General features: G+C 36.9%; 1 protein-coding gene across 1 annotated transcript; it reads left to right on the forward strand.

Moving 5' to 3' along the window:
* The first annotated feature begins 1,467 nt into the window (after positions 1–1,467).
* LOC138694916 (uncharacterized) lies at positions 1,468–11,495 on the forward strand. The gene is made up of 3 exons (XM_069819105.1): positions 1,468–1,603; positions 4,279–4,319; positions 10,189–11,495. The coding sequence occupies exons 1-3, from the start codon at positions 1,483–1,485 to the stop codon at positions 10,756–10,758; spliced, it is 732 nt and encodes a 243-aa protein (XP_069675206.1). The 5' UTR covers positions 1,468–1,482; the 3' UTR covers positions 10,759–11,495.
* Positions 11,496–19,194: the final 7,699 nt, after the last annotated feature.

The raw sequence follows: 19,194 nt of genomic DNA on the forward strand, positions 1-19,194 counted from the left end.
CATGTCAAATAAGAAGAATACAGGTCATGCAAAATCGCTATTTGAGGTTGATGTCTGGTGCACTTTGGTATATTAGCAACAAGAACTTGCACTATGATCTCTGTATTCCTGACGTGATGGAGGTCCTAAGACAGAGCTACATCAGACTGTATAACTCCTTCCTAAAGCACATGAATCCGCTACTTCGAGTAATAATTGTCACTAATCCACCGCAAGATCCAGCACATAGAAGACTAAAAAGCAAACAGCGTAGTGAAATGAGGCTATGGTACTTTTGGGATTGCCAGTGGGCAATACCCATAAACAAGTCTCAAATTACTTCTTTTTTCTGTTTGTGCTATTCCCAACTATAATGTATTTATATACAATAATGTTTACTTAATTAAAATAAAAAAAATGTTGTTTTTATTGTCTGATAGTCTTGCAGCATCCCCTGACGAAGAGTTTCTTTATTATCCCCAGGAACTGAACACACCAACGACTTTAAGTGCCCCCAAAGAAAGAAGTGCAATGGGTTGAGATCTGGTGAGCGTGGAGGCCAAGAATGCTCGAATCTCGATGAGATGACGAGCTACGGTTTGTACTCAGGTAGGACGCCGACATTTTGAACAGTTTATGAAGGAAATGTAAACAGAATGCATCGTAATAATGCCAGCAAACAAACGTACTGGAGTGCACTGTGATCATACTCGCAAGCCCTACTCAGAAATCAAACTTGCGGAATCATGTTGATGAAACCATTTTTTCTCTTATACATATCAGAAATATACATCTGAAATTTTATCCACTTATTAGTTACACCCTGTATAAAATTTCTATCTTAATAACAGATTTCAATCTAAGAGAACTTGCAACATTATAGATGAAAGTATACGTTATATTTCACAATATTCTATCTCAGTTTTTAACATTTTACAGCTGTTATCAAATGTGATATCTTATTTCTTGATCTTAAATGTTAAATGTTATGGTTTATTTAACGACGCTCGCAACTGCAGAGGTTATATCAGCGTCGCCGGATGTGCCGGAATTTTTTCCCGCAGGAGTTCTTTTACATGCCAGTAAATCTACTGACATGAGCCTGTCGCATTTAAGCACACTTAAATGCCATCGACCTGGCCCGGGATCGAACCCGCAACCTTGGGCATAGAAGGCCAGCGCTATACCAACTTGCCAACCAGGGCGACTCTTGATCTTACCTTGAATTTCATTTCATATGCAAATAATGCCTACAGTCCACATTTCACTAACCTGTCTCTATATAACTCGTTTTTGATAAATTAAAAAAAAAAAATCCATGAAAAAATTTTCGATTAGACTATCATATACCTTAAAATGATAGTAAACAAGAAGGGAGCATTGTTGATAGTAATTGTAGTATCAATATAACTAGAAAAATGTCTCTGCAGTTATCAAATAAGGGTAAGGTTATTGCAAAACGTTGGAAACTCCAGTAGATATGAAAACTGTATATAAAATACAATGCCAATTACGGAGACCATTCCAGTTACATTTGTTTTTGAGGCTTCAGAAGACAGTTTCACAAGAATGGCATTCAAATATGCAATTCGAATTGCGCTGATACTTCTCTACTTTTTTGCAGGTAAGTCTTTGAATACTGTTATTGCTGTCATATGTGACTCTGGCATTCCAGTTGTCACGGATGTTACATTTTTACTATATTGTAAATTTTTATACTGAACAACAATGTAAATTTTATTATCTCAATAATAATTATCACTCTCTACAATTTAATTTCACTCCCGTCAACAATGGGATTTGCTCTCCGCACAGCAACACATCGTTCGTTATTGCACTCCACAAACGACAATGACAATTTACTTGGACCATTACGAACAACAATGAACTGTTAATCTTAACTAATATTCACAAAACACTATTTACAACACAGAACTCACAGTTCGCAGTTCACAGCTCGTTTGTCTTGGCTAGTTCTTCTAGCTCAGACACTCGCGTTCACAGAATCTCGAACCCCAGACCTTCAGAGACGATGCGCTGAACTTCGAACTCAGGTCTCCCAACTGCGGTCCACTGCACTCGAACTCCGGGTTTCAGGCTCCACAGTTATGGACACAACTCAAGTCGCGCTCTGGTCGCGAAGCTGGCTTCACTGCTACACAAGACTAACTCGCTTACTGTCCAAATCTGCCTGTAACAACACTGGCTTACTGACTGACTGACGTTCACTTGCGTCTTCTCTTTTATAACCAAACTATAGTTTCTGGAGAGTTCGCGAAAGATTCCACTCTCGAATAATCTGGATTTCTCTCCTTTGTGCCGCGGTCGCTCTTTCCCCTTTCTCCCCACAGCACATGCCCCAGGAAGCAGATGCGCGCGCAACCTGCCCGTCACGGCCGACTTAGCCCTTCCTCCGTCGGTCGTGAGATCGAATATATATATATATATATATATATATATATATATATATATATATATATATATAAATAAAATGAAATGACTTTTGTCAATTTTTATTATTAGAATTAATTCAGAAGATCAGTACATATCTCATTTGACGATGTGTCAGAGAAAGAACAACTCTCTGTATACATTTCAAGTCTAATTAGTGTAATATGTATCTAGTCAGCGATATATGCAATGCAGGGGGGGGAATGGAACTCTACTCCATTATCTCCTGGCCTAGTTGCCTCATAAGTGCTGCCTTGTTGGTATCATTTGTGAGGTTCAGACCTGTCTTCGGACAGTTCACTAAACAATAACAGTATCATTTTATTGAAAAAAGTTGTTGAATAAAATTTATTATTATTGCAGAAAATAAAGAAATGTTTCCGTCACAGCTGTTACAAGATTTGTGGATTCACTTCACACCTTACTAACAAAAAGTGTAAAACTCAGGTCTGTGCCACAGGCAAAAAGAGATTCATTCTCATAGTGTCCATGTGAAAGCAATGCACATCTCATGGCATCCAATTAGTTCACAAAAACCTAATGGATAAATATTTTATAGCTGTTTCTTCCATGTCACGGTGTTACATTTTGTCAAGGATGTTACAGATGAGTTAATGTCCTTCATTTTTCCAGTTTCTAAACAACTGTAACATTAATGAGTTAATGTCCTTCATTTTTCCAGTTTCTAAACAGCTGTAACATTAATGAGTTAATGTCCTTCATTTTTCCAGTTTCTAAACAACTGTAACATTAATGAGTTAATGTCCTTCATTTTTCCAGTTTCTAAACAACTGTAACATTAATGAGTTAATGTCCTTCATTTTTCCAGTTTCTAAACAACTGTAACATTAATGAGTTAATGTCCTTCATTTTTCCAGTTTCTAAACAACTGTAACATTAATGAGTTAATGTCCTTCATTTTTCCAGTTTCTAAACAACTGTAACATTAATGAGTTAATGTCCTTCATTTTTCCAGTTTCTAAACAACTAACATTTCTAAGTCAAAATATTCACTTGAACTCTAAGATTAATTGTTATTAACCCAAACTGTTGAAGATAAGTGGCAGATATAATATAGTACAGAGTAAAAAGTTTCTTGATCCTGAAGCTCTGGAATTAACAGAGCAGACTTTCAAAATATTTCCTTGAAACACATACATTAACAGCTCATATCTCTATGAGTAAGTGCTGCAAACTAATTTAGGGAAACAAAAAGTATCCATTGCCCAGTCAAGACCATTTAGATTCAATGCCCATAAAACTTGTAAAATATTTCTTTCGAAAATAAAACATTAGAATATTTAATTTTAGAGCCTTATCTATATATTACACTAATAATAAACAAATATTTCTGAAAAAAAAAAAACTTTTTCATTGAAATTCCCAGTTTGCCCGGAATGGTTGCACTTTAATTCCATTAATGCCTTCGCAGAACTCTGATATGCGGCTATTGGCTAATTTTAAATTAGTCCGTTATCCTGTTAAAATTCACAACTCCCGTTTTATGTTACCATTGTATTTCTATACTTGTTTTTTTGAAAGATGCGACATGACAGGAGCGTTGCGATCTGAAAAACAACAGAATGTCACATAGCGTGGTAGGCCGGTTGCTATGGTAACAACGGTTGAGTTGCCAAACTTACAGTTCCCACGTGGCGAGTTCTTAATAGCTCTCTTGGCGACATTTATTGTGCACACTTTGTTAGCATTAGTACGTTCATATCCCATCTATCAAAAAAAAAAAAACAACAACAAAAAGTACATGCAGTTACAACATTTGACTTACCCTGTATTTCAAACAAATTTTCAAGTAACAATTTAAAGTAAAATATTTATAATCCCTTTCAGAACCAGTCCTCAATGCATCCATCGGCGACATTTCAGTGGAGGTACGTAAGAAAATATTTTTAATGTTATTATTTTCTCTACTATTTTGGCTCTTGCAGTGAAAAAGAACTGGTTATTCGCTAAGTGCATGTGTCATTTCTCGAAAACATAATTATTGTTCTATAGTCAAATACAGAGCGTTATAAAAGTCTCTCTGCAGCACCTTCATACTACAGGGACATCATTTTATTTTTACTAACATTTTTAATATTAACCTGGCTATATCTTTGGATTAAAGGTATAGAACCGGAAACACTGCTTGCTCCCCCTTCCAAGACTGGAGTTCGATGATACTGGCATAAAATACAAATCACTTTACTAGGTATAGGAGGGAAGAAAAGTAGTTCATCCATTTATGTAAACTAGGAAATATCGCAATTTTGAGTTTGATAATTTTCATTGGGTTTTTGTTTAATCAAAACACAGTACTGTATTAACACTTAGTGTTTTTACTCACGAATTGAGCTATCCATTTGGACGTATTAATTATGCAGTGTATATTTTACTGTTACAGCACATTAGCGTACAATACAGAGAATGAAATTAAATTGAAAAATAATCATAATTTGGATATTTAAACACAATTTTGAAAATGGTGGCAGTTCATTTCGATTCAGGCTTCAGTTCTTTTGAGCATATTATCGCACTATAGACTATTGTACGTAATTCCAATTACCAGGTTCGTACTTCGTATTAATAACTCATGTTGAAATAATTCTATACCTAATCTATAAAAGAGACCTTACGTACTGTAAATTCAATCTTCACTTCTGCCCGATCCGAAAAGATAAAATTACTCAGAAATGCTACCTACTGTCCGTTCAAGTGGTTTTGTCGCAGGGTCGTAGAAAGGGGGGGGGAAATCAAGTGACAGTTAATTACTTAACGAGGCCCTTTTATTTAAGTTATTTTAAACAGTTGTATAATATTACGTATCCAATTCCTAACAGAAAGTAATGTTTTCAGAAAAGAGCTAAGACAGCCCAGCTACTAGACAGAGGGGCGAACAGAAGCAGGTGGGGGAAACCGGGATGCGATGTAGGCAAACGGACGACAGTACCTGTGCGAAAATATGATTCAATATTGAAACCTCTTTCGTCACTGGAAAACGCGAATATATTTCTGGAACGTACTATACTCACTAACTCAGTACTGCATACGCGGCTTTAGTTCTGTGTGGAGAACGGTTGTAAGTTTACTAGTAGAGGGGGTGGGAGTGAAGTACATTAAAAAACTCAGGTACAATAAAAATTGAAGTAAAAATAAAATGATATCCCTGTAGTTTTGAGCTTAAGAAACAGATGTACTGCAGATATGTGGATGAATGGATGCGGGCTGAAGGCAGTGGCGGACGCGTCCGGACGGTGGCTTTGAAAGTTGTGGAGGCCAAGTCGTGACAGATGAGAGGTTGCATTTTACGTATCTATTAAACAAATTTCGGGCCTGTCACGTACCTCATTACAATTAAGATACTCACTTGTACAGAAAATTCATTCGCAAACTGATCAATTAGGTCACAACATACTGCATTCATGTCTAAACGAGCAATATTTAATATACTGTACGGTATAAATAAACATACTTCGTAACACACACAAAAAAATAACAGGAACAATCGCAAACAAGAAAAAAAAATCTGTCAATATAAAACAAAACTTTTACGCAGGAAGAGAAAACGAAAAATATTTTCTAAATTCAAGAACAAAGGAAGAGAGGGAGAATGACGGAGAGAGAGCTTGAACAAGGCCCGAACTCACAACCTTCGAATCATTAAGCGAACACTCTACCGCTGCTCTACGAGACGCAGATACGGAATAATTCCATTGTTCCGGAACTGCTTCTACAGGGACATCATTTTACTTTTACTTCAATTTTTATTGTACCTGAGTTTCTGAATGTACTTCACTCCCACCCCCTCTACTAGTAAACTTCCAACCGTTCTTCACACAGAACCAAACGTATACAGTCAAAGTCGCCTTACGGTCATAGTAAACACAAACAGTACTGAGTTAGTGAGTATAGTACGTTCCAGAAATATGTTCGCTTTCAATATTGAATCATAATCTCGCACAGGTACTGTCGTCCGTTTGCCTATGTCGCATCCCGGTTTCTCCCACCCACTTCTGCCCGTCCCTTTGTGGCTGGGCTGTCTTAGCTCTTTTCTGAAAACATTAATTTCTGTTAGGAATTGGACGTCTACGTAATATTATACAACTGTTTAAAATAACTTAAATAAAAGGACCTCGTGATTTCCCCCCTTTCTACGACCCTGCGACAAAACCACTTGGACGGACAGTAAATAGCATGTCTGAATAATTTTATCTTTTCGGATCGGGCAGAAATGAAGCTTGAATTTACATTATGTAAGGTACTCTTTTATAGATTAGGTACACAATTATTTCAACATGAGTTACTAGTACGAAAGATGAAACTGGTAATTGGAATTAGGTATAATAGTCTATGTGCGATAACATGCAAAAAAGAACTGAAACCTGTATATAAATGAACGGCCATCATTTTCAAATATGTGTTTAAATATCCATATTATGACTATTTTTCAATTTAACTTCATTCTCCATATTGTACGCTAATATGCTGTAGACAGTATAATATGCACTGCATAATGAATACGTCCGAATGGACAGCTCAGTTCGAGAGTAAAAACACTTATTGTTAACACTTTACTGTATTTTGATTAAAGAAAAACCTAATGAAAATTATCAAACTCAAAATCGCGATATTTCCTAATTTACGTATATTGATGAACTACTTTTCATCCCTCCTATACTTAGTAAAGTGATTTGTTTTTGTATCTTACGCCAGTATCATCGAACTCCAGTCGTGGAAGAGGGTACCAAATGGTGTTTCCGGTTCACAACCTTTAAGCCAAAGGTATAGCCAGGTTAATATTAGAAATGTTAGTAAAAATAAAATGATGTCCCTGTACAAGCACATGCATCGTGTAACATCGCCGTGATCCGAAGTGGACTTTGAAAATATTCGCTGTTCACGAGTGCGGCCACTTTTATTTTTGACAACTGTACAGCGGATCGAGTAGTTCCTCCTGGTACATCTATTACATCACGTGAATGCATAAGCAGGGTAGAATTGCGGGCAGGTACGCATAGATTATTAATCATAGTACAATACAGGCACTCTATCATCAAAGTTGATTATGTAACACGACTACATTGCAATTTGATTCTAATGCAGAGTAAGTTGCATTTTCATTCAGACTTTTGTGTTAACATTATTTTGATTTATCAATCAATACATCACATATTCATTATATGAGGTCTCGCCATCCTCATTGAATATTAACACGACTACTATGAAGTAGTGAATGTGTATTATCACCATTAAGTAGAGAAAAATACGTTCCGGCACCGGGAATCGAACCCGGGACCTCTCAGATCTCCCGCTGAGAGCTCTTTCCAACTGAGCTATGCCGCGACACGATCCACGGCGCAGGTCGAACTCCTCTCGTAATGGTGATAATACACATTGACTACTTCATAGTAGTCGTGTGATATGCAATGAGAATGACGAGACCTCATATAATGAATACCGTATGTGATGTATTAAATATTTACAGTTATCACAAACTGTTGTTGAATATGGCTATAAAGTCATTTAAATATACGCTCCTGCATATTGACTTACATAGGTTTAAATGCAGGTAGTAGGCCGTAAAACAGTACTACGAGAGGAGTTCGACCGGCGGCGGGGATCGCGTCGCGGCATAGCTCAGTTGGAAAGAGCCCTCAGCGCGCAGAGCTGAGAGGTCCCGAGTTCGATTCTCGGTGCCGGAACGAATTTTTCTCGAATTAATGGTGATTATCAATCAATGTTATGTTGAATTTCATTTTGATCTGTATTCTTTTTTAATAATTTTGTAAGTGGGCTCGTTTCTGAACAAAAGTTTATCCCATTCCGATGTCGCTAGAGCTTAATTTAATTTAATTTGTAAAGTATACACTTTCTGACAGCAATATTTTTTATTACTTCCTTTAGTTAAGTGTACCATGTTTACTATTGTGTTCTATGATGTATCATGTTGTATATAGGTAGTCTACTAGTCCAGTATTATTATCGATCTAATTAATAATTATCAATTCTGTCATATATAGCACTAATATTTCTTAGATCGCTAGTTTCGAAATGTTAGTGCGTTTATGTGGTTAAAAAGTAGCTGGACAGACCATTTTAATTTAGTAGCAATCCCACTTGCAGTTGTCATGCTCCATTATTATTATTATTATTATTATTAGTATTATTATTATTTATTATTATTATTATTATTATTATTATTATTATTATTATTATCTACCGAACTAGGTTATACCTTTCGTAGCGTCCTGACGTAAGTATTCAGGGTCAGATTTTGAACTCTAAGGGTGCTATTCATAGACATTTCGCTAGCCCGCGCTACGAGCGTGCTAAACTAGCTCCGGCTATCGACTGGTTACTTGTACGGGATTCATATCATATCATATGGCTAACACTGGTTTATGAATACGAAAAACGTTAGTTCGCTGATTATCCACCGGAAGCCCGCGCTAAGAATGTCTATGAATACGACCCTTAAACTCCAGAACATACTAGCCGATAACTTTCCTAACTTGTTTGGGAACGAAAATGCGCTGCCTGTTTATCATAGACTCATACTCTCCAATAGAATATTCAAACCAACACAATTGTAGTTTCATTCCGAAACTGGATGACGTATTCTATGTGCCTGTGTAACCCTGACACAGCGCACATTTTTTTCGCATATCTTATAGAACATACCTGCACAAAATGAGCTCAACGAGCGCGCGCGCTCCTTCGGAGCGGGAGATCCGTGATTACCGCTCGCCGAAACGGAGAGGAAGATACGTCAGAATGACATAGACTTGCTATAGGTAGAGGAGAGGGAAACGACCACTCAGTTATCTAGTGGAGTGCAGTGTGTAGGCCTATTCTCAGTAACTGTTTCACGTTGCTTACCTACTGCTACAGTACAGTATGGAGGAATCTAAAAGACGGAACGTTTTAACATTTAACGATTTACAGTTCGAACTTATTGATCTTCAATGTGACCTAAGGGCTAAAGATCCTTTGAACACTACTACTAGCCTGGTTGAGTTTTACAAGGCTAAACATTAACAATAACATCCACGACTACACAGGCTGGCTGTGAAAATGATTGCTATGTTGGCTCAACATTTATATTTGTGAGCAACTGTTTTCTATAATCAGCTTTAATAAAGGCAGACATCGAACATCTGTAACTGATGTTTCATTACGACCAGTAGGCTACTGTTCCTTTCAGCTGCCAACAGTATAAAACCTCGTTTTGATGTACTGATAAATAAAAATATACCAAAATGATACTGTACACTTAAGTAGCTATAGAATTTCTATTATTTCTATGAAATAAATATTTCTTTATTAATTAATAATAGTCCAAGATAGTTTTGCAAACACTGAACGGGAATTCATTTCATAAACACTCGTAATAGTACTTTCTTCTGTGTGTTTATTTTGTACGAGATCACCCCTTCTTCCAGTCCACCCTTATACAGAGCGCAGCTAATATCTGCATTCCGCTCATGAGCTGTGAGCCGGCTCGGAGAGCGGAAATCTTGTGCAGGCCTGTTATAGAATATTAGGCCATGATCTTCAGGGTCACAATCATGAGATGTAATAAAACAAGTGGCGATATATTCATTCTAGTTGACCGCATTCCATATCGTGGGCTTACTGGAATAAGTTGGTAACTACATAGGAAAACAATAAAACTTGCCAACTTTTTCCAGTAAGCCCATGATATGTTCTTTCACAGCTCACAGATCATTCTGTACATAATCTTTGTGCTTCACTTTATAGGCAAACACAAAACCAGATGATCCCAATGACGTTCAAGTTGATATTGAAGTCAACGACCCAGAAATACCTGTTGGAGTAAACGTCATCGACCCAGAGACATTTCGGTCCGCTCAGTACAAGGTGCTTTACGGAGGAACCGGAAGTCCAGACAGCACATCTGATCCCTTTCCTCTGTCATTATATGTGTCTGACAGAGGAATGTCGATAACGCTGCACTTAATCGACAATAAAACATCAGAGGTCATAGATTCTGCACAGCTCCCACCTAATTCAGACTTCATCCCTGAAGGAGCGACAAAAGTTCTTATGATGAATTCCTCTGTTGTCGATGGTATCGGACTTATACAGTTCGCGAATCTAGTGCCAGAGAGATCTATTATTCTGAATCTAATTAATCCTGTGAATGGAAAAATCCAAATTTCAGTCATTGTCTACAAAGGCACTGATGAAAAGGTACCGCCTATAACACTCCCCGTTAACAACTACCTTCCCGTTTCTTATATAGTAGTTACAACTAATGTCCCACCTTCTCAAGAGGTTAAAGGTCTTAAAATTATCTACTTTCAGTAGCTGCTGAAAAATAGTAAAAATAACTTTATATTTATATCATGATAACTGCTGTGCTTTGTATTCCATGCACTGTCGGCACGCAATAAATAAACAAAACTTGCAACATCAATAATAATTTAATAATTTCAAGGGAAAAACTGTTCCGGGGCCAGGTATCGATCGGTGCAGGCTGGAGTTCCTGGGTAACTCGGTAGAGCGCTGGTACGTTCAACCAGAGGTCCCGGGATCGATCCCCGGCCCCGGAACAATTTTTCCCTTGAAATTATGCAAGTTTGCCTCACAGGGAGCTTTACCTGAAAAACTAGACTTACTCGATAATAATAGTTAGAATCATACACAGCAGTTCTCAATGGAAACAAAAAATATGAATATTTTACAAAGCTTAATTATTGCCTGCTATTTGGACATGCTTACCTTGTTTGGAGACTATGAAAGATAATTAAACAAAATTGTATAGATAAATGCAGTTAAGTGTTAAAAACAATTAAAACAAATAAAAAAGAACAAGCCATATCAATACTAATAGCTACTAATGAGGAACTCTATAATAAAATACGGTAACATATACACAAAAGCAGCAAGAAAATAATATGTTCTCAAAATGGCTGTAAGCATTCTACGTATATGCTATTTTAGGACTAAGGTTTGGATGTAACTCTTTGTTGGAAATATGTTGTAACTCACACACTGTAACTGTTTTTCTGAATAAAATATTATCAGATGCTTAAATGAGAAAATTTATACTATTTACTGGTCTATGTTTTATCTCATTCAAAAATAAACCACTGTAAGTATTCCTATATCCACACTTTTTCAGCTCTAACATGTCTCGGTTTCCTATATATTTTGAAGTGCTAACCGATATCTGAAAATCTCTGATTGCAAAATTGCCACACGAAAAGTCGCTGCACGCACACGCTCACACACACAAACATATATATTACATCACTGGCACAACAAGGGGGTTGGGGATAACCATGTATGTACTGCGTGTTCAATTCAGAGTGTGTCATGGCTCGCTGTATGCCGTCATGTGGCTAGTCGATGAGCCTTGAGAATTCAATCTTCCTACACTTCCGCAGAGGCGTATTGCCTATGTGCCAGAGAAGTTGCCTAGTTAGTACGGCGTTCATTCTGAAGAGTACTTACCGATACGTAGTGGCAGGAATGTGAACTGTTTGAAAACACGTACTGAGGTGAGTTTTTCTTACCGTCGGGATATGGGGAGAGGGTTAAGACGATTCCTTACGTAGCCTATTTCTTGACATTAACTTGGACGGTCAACATGGACACGGAGCATTTGATTTGTACTGTGGAATGTTGCCGTACGCAACCGATGGTAACGAATACCCTGCGTATGACTTGCCCGCGCAAAACACAGTTCGAATGAGGTTATGGTAGCACACAGACTTTACAGACCGCCGTCTGTTGCTACGACGTTCAAGTTAAACCGTACACGTTCTCAAGTTCAGATTGAACGCCTTGATTAATAGGCAACTTCTCTGACATAAAATCTGAAACTCGCTTCAAATCGCTGACTCACAACAGTGACGTCATGACACACTTTGAAATGAACACCCAGTATATATATGTATGTATGTGTGTATGTGTGTTTGTATGTATGTATGTACGTACGTATTCACACTGCAAATGGATAAATACCCGGTGGCAGTGGTAACTAATTACATTCAATAATGACAATTAATAATAAATTACAATTAATAATAATAATAATAATAATAATAATAATAATAATAATAATAATAATAATAATAATAATAGGGTAAGCAAGGGTGAATAGGGTCAAAATTCATATTTACTCTAATAACTCACATAACTTAACATCAAAACTAAAGTGTGATACTTCGTCAGAAAGATTGTTGTTTTAGCTAGAAGTTTAAATGTCTATATTAGAACTAACTCTGCAACAATTTAGCATATTTAGAAATTAAACAAAGTACTGCATGACTCTTTTCACCCTAAGCAGCCAGGGTGAATAGGGTCATCAAGCAGGGCGAATGGAAACATTCTTAATTTTTTATTTTTATTCATAAACTTGTACAATTTACAGTAAAACATTTATGAAAATTCAGATCCACACAAATTATACAGGTGAGTCATAAGTATGTTTGGAGAACGCGTGTGCGTGCTCCTGGATCAAAAATAAGAACAATTTATTATATGAAAATTTGACGAAAAATGCATATGTATTGGAGAAATGGTCATACTTTTTTTTCGTTGTGTCACAAGTACATGTTTGGAAACTTGCCATTTAACATTTACAAAAGGTGTTCAATGTGTTCCCCTCCATTGTTTACACATGCCTGAGCACGACGTACACACGACTGACGAGTTCGCTCAAACACCATGTTGTCATCAGGGATCAATTGCTATGCATTTTCAACAGGTTGCAATAGCTCCTCTGCATCATTCATTGGTGTTGCATAGACGACAACCTTCAAGGGTAAAAACGTAATGGGGTGAGGTCGGGTGATCTGGGTGTCCAATGCACTGGACCACCGCGTCCAATCAAAACAAAAACAATGTACTTGTTACTGTTTTTGTAAACAAACACTGGTACAAAATCAACACAAAAACAACACAATAATATGATCAGATACTTAAGCAAACAAAAGTCACAATTTTCATGGTACCATTCATTACCCTTTCCCATGCATTGTATCCAGTTTCCGACTTAAAAGAAACAGGATCACTCTATGTAACTTTGCAAACACCACATGCAGTGTCATATTCATCTAATGATTCATATTCTTACGATAATGATGATGGTCATCTTTTCGAAACAGGATCACTCTATGTAACTTTGCAAACACCACATGCAGTGTCATATTCATCTAATGATTCATATTCTTACGATAATGATGATGGTCATCTTTTCGAATATCGAAAATTCAAACCCACAAGCTGAAAGTTTAGGCCTAAGTATTCTCTTTGCAATTAACTTTTATTGGTCAACTGAGAACACGGTTTGTCCTTCCGTATTCTTTACCTGTTGGTTGACCTCATTTTCCAGACGTCTTTGTAGGCAGTAATGTGGTACATTGAAAAACTCCGCAGCGTGGCGCTGGCTTCGTCCTTCACGATAAAATTTTATTGCCCTCTACATATCCTCCTCCAATCATGAAGACTGCGTCTTCCTTCTGTATTTCCCAATTTAGGACAAATATAAACCCTATTTCAGTGAAATCAGTTAAAAAATATCTGTCCCTTTTCACCCCTAAAATAGTGACCCGAATCACCCAAAGAGCAGTAATATTTTGCATCGTAAGGTTTGCCATACTGATTGGTCCTAGAAGCTCAATATATGGGTAACCTATCGTTTAAGAGTCCACTTTCAACTTAATTACTAAATCATATAAGTATCACAATAATAACTGGTAAAACGCAGATTAAATAAACACTCCAATTCAAGAAACTAAATAAAATATTGATACCTTCGTTACAATAACAATTTTCTACTTCAAACACCGCACCGAAAACAATGCAGTTATATTGCTTTCCCGCCTTTCTGCATTGAAGAAGTTCCCAACTTCATCGCTAGCTAGCGCACAATACAGCATTCTTTGCTCTTTGGCTTACAGAGTGGTGTTTTCAAAACTGACCCGATTCATCTGCTGACCCGTTTCTCCCTTGTTTACCCTAATAATAATAATAATAATAATAATAATAATAATAATAATAATAATAATAATAATAATAATAAGGAACATCCTAAATTAAATGAAGCACGATCACTTTAAATAACACTTAAAGTAAATCTAATTTGTATCTTTCCGTAAATTCGAACTTAAACCCACGAGTATATATTATGATTTGTTCATACGTACACAAGTAGGCCTACCTATCAGCACTACACTCATTTCGCTCTCAACTCACTTACTGCACTGAACCTATAACACATTCCTATAACACACTTCTTCAATGATACAACACTTCAAAACATCAATAATTACACACTTATTACTCCGTAATTCTCGTATACTAGAATGTATTTTTCTGTTTGTGATTATGTATTCAGTCTTTTTTTTTTATTACATATATTTTTTTATTATTGTTATTTCAAAGTTAATACTGATTGTGTATATGTATTCAATCTCTCTTTTTTAACTTAATTATGTTTATTATTATTTTTAAGTTCATATTTGTATACCGGAATGTATTTTTTCTGTATGTGATTTGATCCTGGTTGAGTGGAAGAGAAGGCCTGATGGCCTTAACTCTGCCAGGAAAAATAAAACTATTATTATTAGAATCGTACTTACTATATTAACCTCAAAATCGCTAGCTTAGACCCTATTTCAAGCTATTTTAGCACGTTCACTACAACTCACACTGTAAATCCTTCTCTTTTCTCTGCCAGTATAACTCTCAGAATTTGCTTGAAGCTCACTGCACTTTCACTACAACACACTGCACACCCAATATAAATCACTGGAGATTCACTATGTTTCTCTGCTTACTCACTATACTTGTAAAACAACAAAATAGTGTTCATAATATACTACCCTCTATTAGTAAAGTCCTTAAGCCTATTTTTAAATACTTTTACAATATCAACGGTGTCCGCCGAGTTAGCTCTATGGTAGTGCGTCTGCCTCCAGGCTAGCCGGCTCGGGTTCGATTCCCGGTGGGGTAAAAAATTTTCATATAAAATTTCTACGTCGAGACTAGGAGAGATGGCGGTGCACAACTTCTAATCACTAGATTATGCACCAATATGCCTGTCTTAAATCCCAAATCTCTCCGCAGTGCATATGAAGAAAAGATATATGTCACTGTTGATAGTGATTCGTCCGTCGGATGGGGACGTTAAGCCTGGAGGCCCCTTGATGCTATTCGACTGGAGTAGGCTACGTTCCTCACCTTCATCATCCTCATCCATTCCCTAAGCCACCGGCATGGCTCAGTCGGTTAAGGCGCTTGTCTGCCGGTCTGAAGTTGTGTTCGGGCGCGGGTTCGATCCCCGCTTGGGCTGATTACCTGACTGGGTTTTTTTAGAGGTTTTCCCCAACCGTAAGGTGAATGCCAGGTAATCTGTGGCGAATCCTCGGTCTCATCTCGCCATATACTATCTCGCTATCACCAATCACATCGACGCTAAATAACCTCGTAGTTGATACAGCGTCGTTAAATAACCAACTAAAATTAAAAAAAAAAAATCCATTCCCTAGAATACACTTACACTTACACATACGCTCACCTAGTACACGACATAACTCTTCTCAGATACACATCATGCATAATGTGGTGTGCAACTTGAAAATGGGTCACAGTCCTGCCATCTATCCGCAGTGTGTGAAACCTGAATCACTCTAAGTGAAGTGGGTAGGCATTAGACACACAATACCAACAGTTGTATGACAGCTGAAATTATCTTTAATTTTAGTCTGCTGACATCTATTTGATAAATAAGAGAGGAAAAGGTTCAAGACACCACTCCTAATCCCGATATTGTAAAGTTATTCTAAAAGTATCTTGTGATTAACGGTATTGAAAGCCTTCTGCAAGTCTAAGAAAACGCTTAGGCACTTCTTGTTAATTTGGTCTAATGTTTTTATGATCTTTTCAGTAACAGACATAATTGCATATTGCGTGCTTATGACTGTGACGAAATCCACACTGCAAATGTGATAAAATATTAGTTTTCTCTAGATATTTCGACAGACAATTTTTTAAACAGGTTTCAAAGAATTTACTAAAGATGGCAATAATGATAGCGGCTCATAATTATTTATATATATTTTTTACCAGATTTGTGAATAGGGACAATTACAGCGCTTCGGGCAACATTCACTGACAACTGCATCGGGATCGAACCTAAACCTCCTGGATTCAAGACCAAGCTAAAACTACTAAAAGAAAAAAATATTACGAGGACAGCTTTCTGTAGCTTGTGAAACTTCTGTCATACTCTAAATTAAATTACTTATAGACTCTAAATCGCCCCATTTGTTTTGAACATGTTTTTTCTGCATCCGTTTTTGTTCTGGCTATGAGAATGAATGTTTTCCCTAGAAAATATTTTAAGCATCCGTTACCGATAGCTCTCTCGATAGAGAATTTAAAGTACAATTAATGGGTAGAGGACAATTTCATAGGTAATACATATATCTACCGGTGCAACAACAGAGATAATATTTTATTTCTGAAAAAAATTAATTAATTAAAGATATTCCGTTGAATGTGAACGAGAATTTTTACACGTAAGAGATAATGAATTTCTCATGATGAGAAAGAAAGCTATTCGGAAAGATAATTGGTGTTATACCGTTAAATGAAATTATAGTTGTCTTTTATAGATTACGTGCTTTCATTAAGAAAGAATAGCATGCCATTTAATATTCTTTATGTATTTTAAATTTTGTTACTTTGTATTCTGCCAACATTTCAAACTGCAAATACTTTACGGGACTACAAAAGAAGCTACCGGTTTAGCTCAGTCGGCTAAGGCGCTCCCGCTTGGGCAGATTATCCGAGGTTTTCCCCATCCGTAAGGCGATTGTCAGGTACTTTATGGCGAATCCTCGGCCTCATCTCGCCAAATATCATCTCGCTATCACCAATTTCATTGATGCTAAATAACCTCGTAGTTGGTAAAGCGTGGTTAAATAACTAAGTAAAAAAAACTATAAAACTTGCTTTGCGAACGTCATTTGTTTCCCGCATACATAGTCGACTGTAAATGGCGGCTCCATTCAAATGTCCTGATGAAGCTAACATAAAATAGAATCTTAGTAAATCAATTAATATCTATTTTATTTTATCAGAGTACTTTATTTCTTCTAGTCTTTATATACTTTCTTCTGTTTTTATCACCTCCCGACCATCTCTTTCTTTGTTTGCCAACATTTCAAACTGCAAATTCTTTACGGTACTATAAAACATGCTTTGTGACCATCATCTGTTTACCGCATAGATAGTAAACTTAAAATTGCGGCACCGTTCAAACGGTTTGGTGAAGCTAACATTAATGAAATAGAATTTTAGTACGACAATTAATATTTTATTGTATTGGAGTAGTTTATTTCGTCTAATCGTGAAACAATCAATTAAATCTCACTCGAGTTTTGATTTTCTCTAGATAAATCAAAATCTCTAGTGAGATTTCTGTTGACAAAAGTTTTTACACTTGAGAAATATCATATTACCACAGTCTAGTATATACAGTCACGAAGCTTGAGTTGTGATGGTGCTAGGAACAATAGACTGTGCCGGTACTATTTCCCATTGTCTGTAATGAGGTGATATTAGCGATCCTAGTGGTTAGCAACTATCTATGGATGGATATTTACTACGTATTGAACTTCGTCACTGTATATACTGGTCCACACCTGTGGACCAGAAATGGTTAGCGCGTCTGGCCGCGAAACCAGGTAGCCCGGGTTCGATTCCCGGTCGGGGCAAGCTACCTGGTTCAAGTTTTTTCCGGGGTTTTCCCTTAACCCAATAGGAGCAAATGCTGGGTAACTTCCGGTGCTGGACTCCAGACTCATTTCACCGACATTAGTCCACACCTGTGGAGTAACGGTCAGCGCGTCTGGCCGCGAAACCAGGTGGCCCGGGTTCGAATCCCGGTCGGGGCAAGTTACTTGGTTGAGGTTTTTTCCGGGGTTTTCCCTCAACCCAATACGAGCAAATGCTGGGTAACTTTCGGTGCTGGACCCCGGACTCAGTTCACCGGCATTATCATCTTCATTCCATTCAGACGCTAAGTAACCTAGATGTTGACACAACGTTGTGAAATAACCCAATAAAATAAAATAAATTCACCGGCATTACACCTTCACCTCATTTAGACGCTAAATAATCTGAGCAGTTGATAAAGCGTCGTAAAAATAACCTACATGAATATGAATAACAAAGGACCTTGCGTTCAGTTTTTTCAATGAGTTTTACCATGCGCCTGATATTGCACTATAAAAATTTCTAGCTATAACCAACCTTCTTCATATCCAATTGTTTTACATATTATCAAATATGATAAGATTTTGAAAACAAATTCTAAGTTTAACTATGTAAAATAACTGAATAAAGAACAGTGACACATCCAGAAAACATTCTGCATAGAGTGGCATCATATTTTCTTGGGAAAACAAGAGACCTTACACAGAGAAATGGAGTTCAAATCTGTACTCCTATTTGCACTGGCATTTCTTTACTTTTCTGCAGGTAAATATGTTCATATTTTTATTATCATTATAGCCTTAGACTTCGTCACCTTTAACGTCATAACTGTGCAATTTGAAGTCCATAAGATCACCTGTCTACGCACAGGTTTTTATCTTTAGCAGTTGAGGCGAATAGAGGTAATTTATTATTTCAATTAAAGACGGGAAGCAAGTCGTACACTTAGGAACAAAAAGAGAGATTATTTGCAGGAAAAACTGAATGAGGTAGAAACAAATAGTACGAATA

This window comes from Periplaneta americana, chromosome 2 (assembly GCF_040183065.1).
Source record: "Periplaneta americana isolate PAMFEO1 chromosome 2, P.americana_PAMFEO1_priV1, whole genome shotgun sequence".
Classification (NCBI taxonomy): domain Eukaryota; kingdom Metazoa; phylum Arthropoda; class Insecta; order Blattodea; family Blattidae; genus Periplaneta; species Periplaneta americana.

What these genes read in the sequence shown, in the direction of transcription:
- LOC138694916 (XM_069819105.1), top strand. Translation starts at nt 1,483, where the DNA reads ATGCCAATTACGGAGACCATTCCAGTTACATTTGTTTTTGAGGCTTCA. An exon ending in ACTTCTCTACTTTTTTGCAG is followed by an intron (nt 1,604 to 4,278) that starts GTAAGTCTTTGA and finishes AATCCCTTTCAG; the next exon opens with AACCAGTCCTCAATGCATCC. An exon ending in TCGGCGACATTTCAGTGGAG is followed by an intron (nt 4,320 to 10,188) that starts GTACGTAAGAAA and finishes TTCACTTTATAG; the next exon opens with GCAAACACAAAACCAGATGA.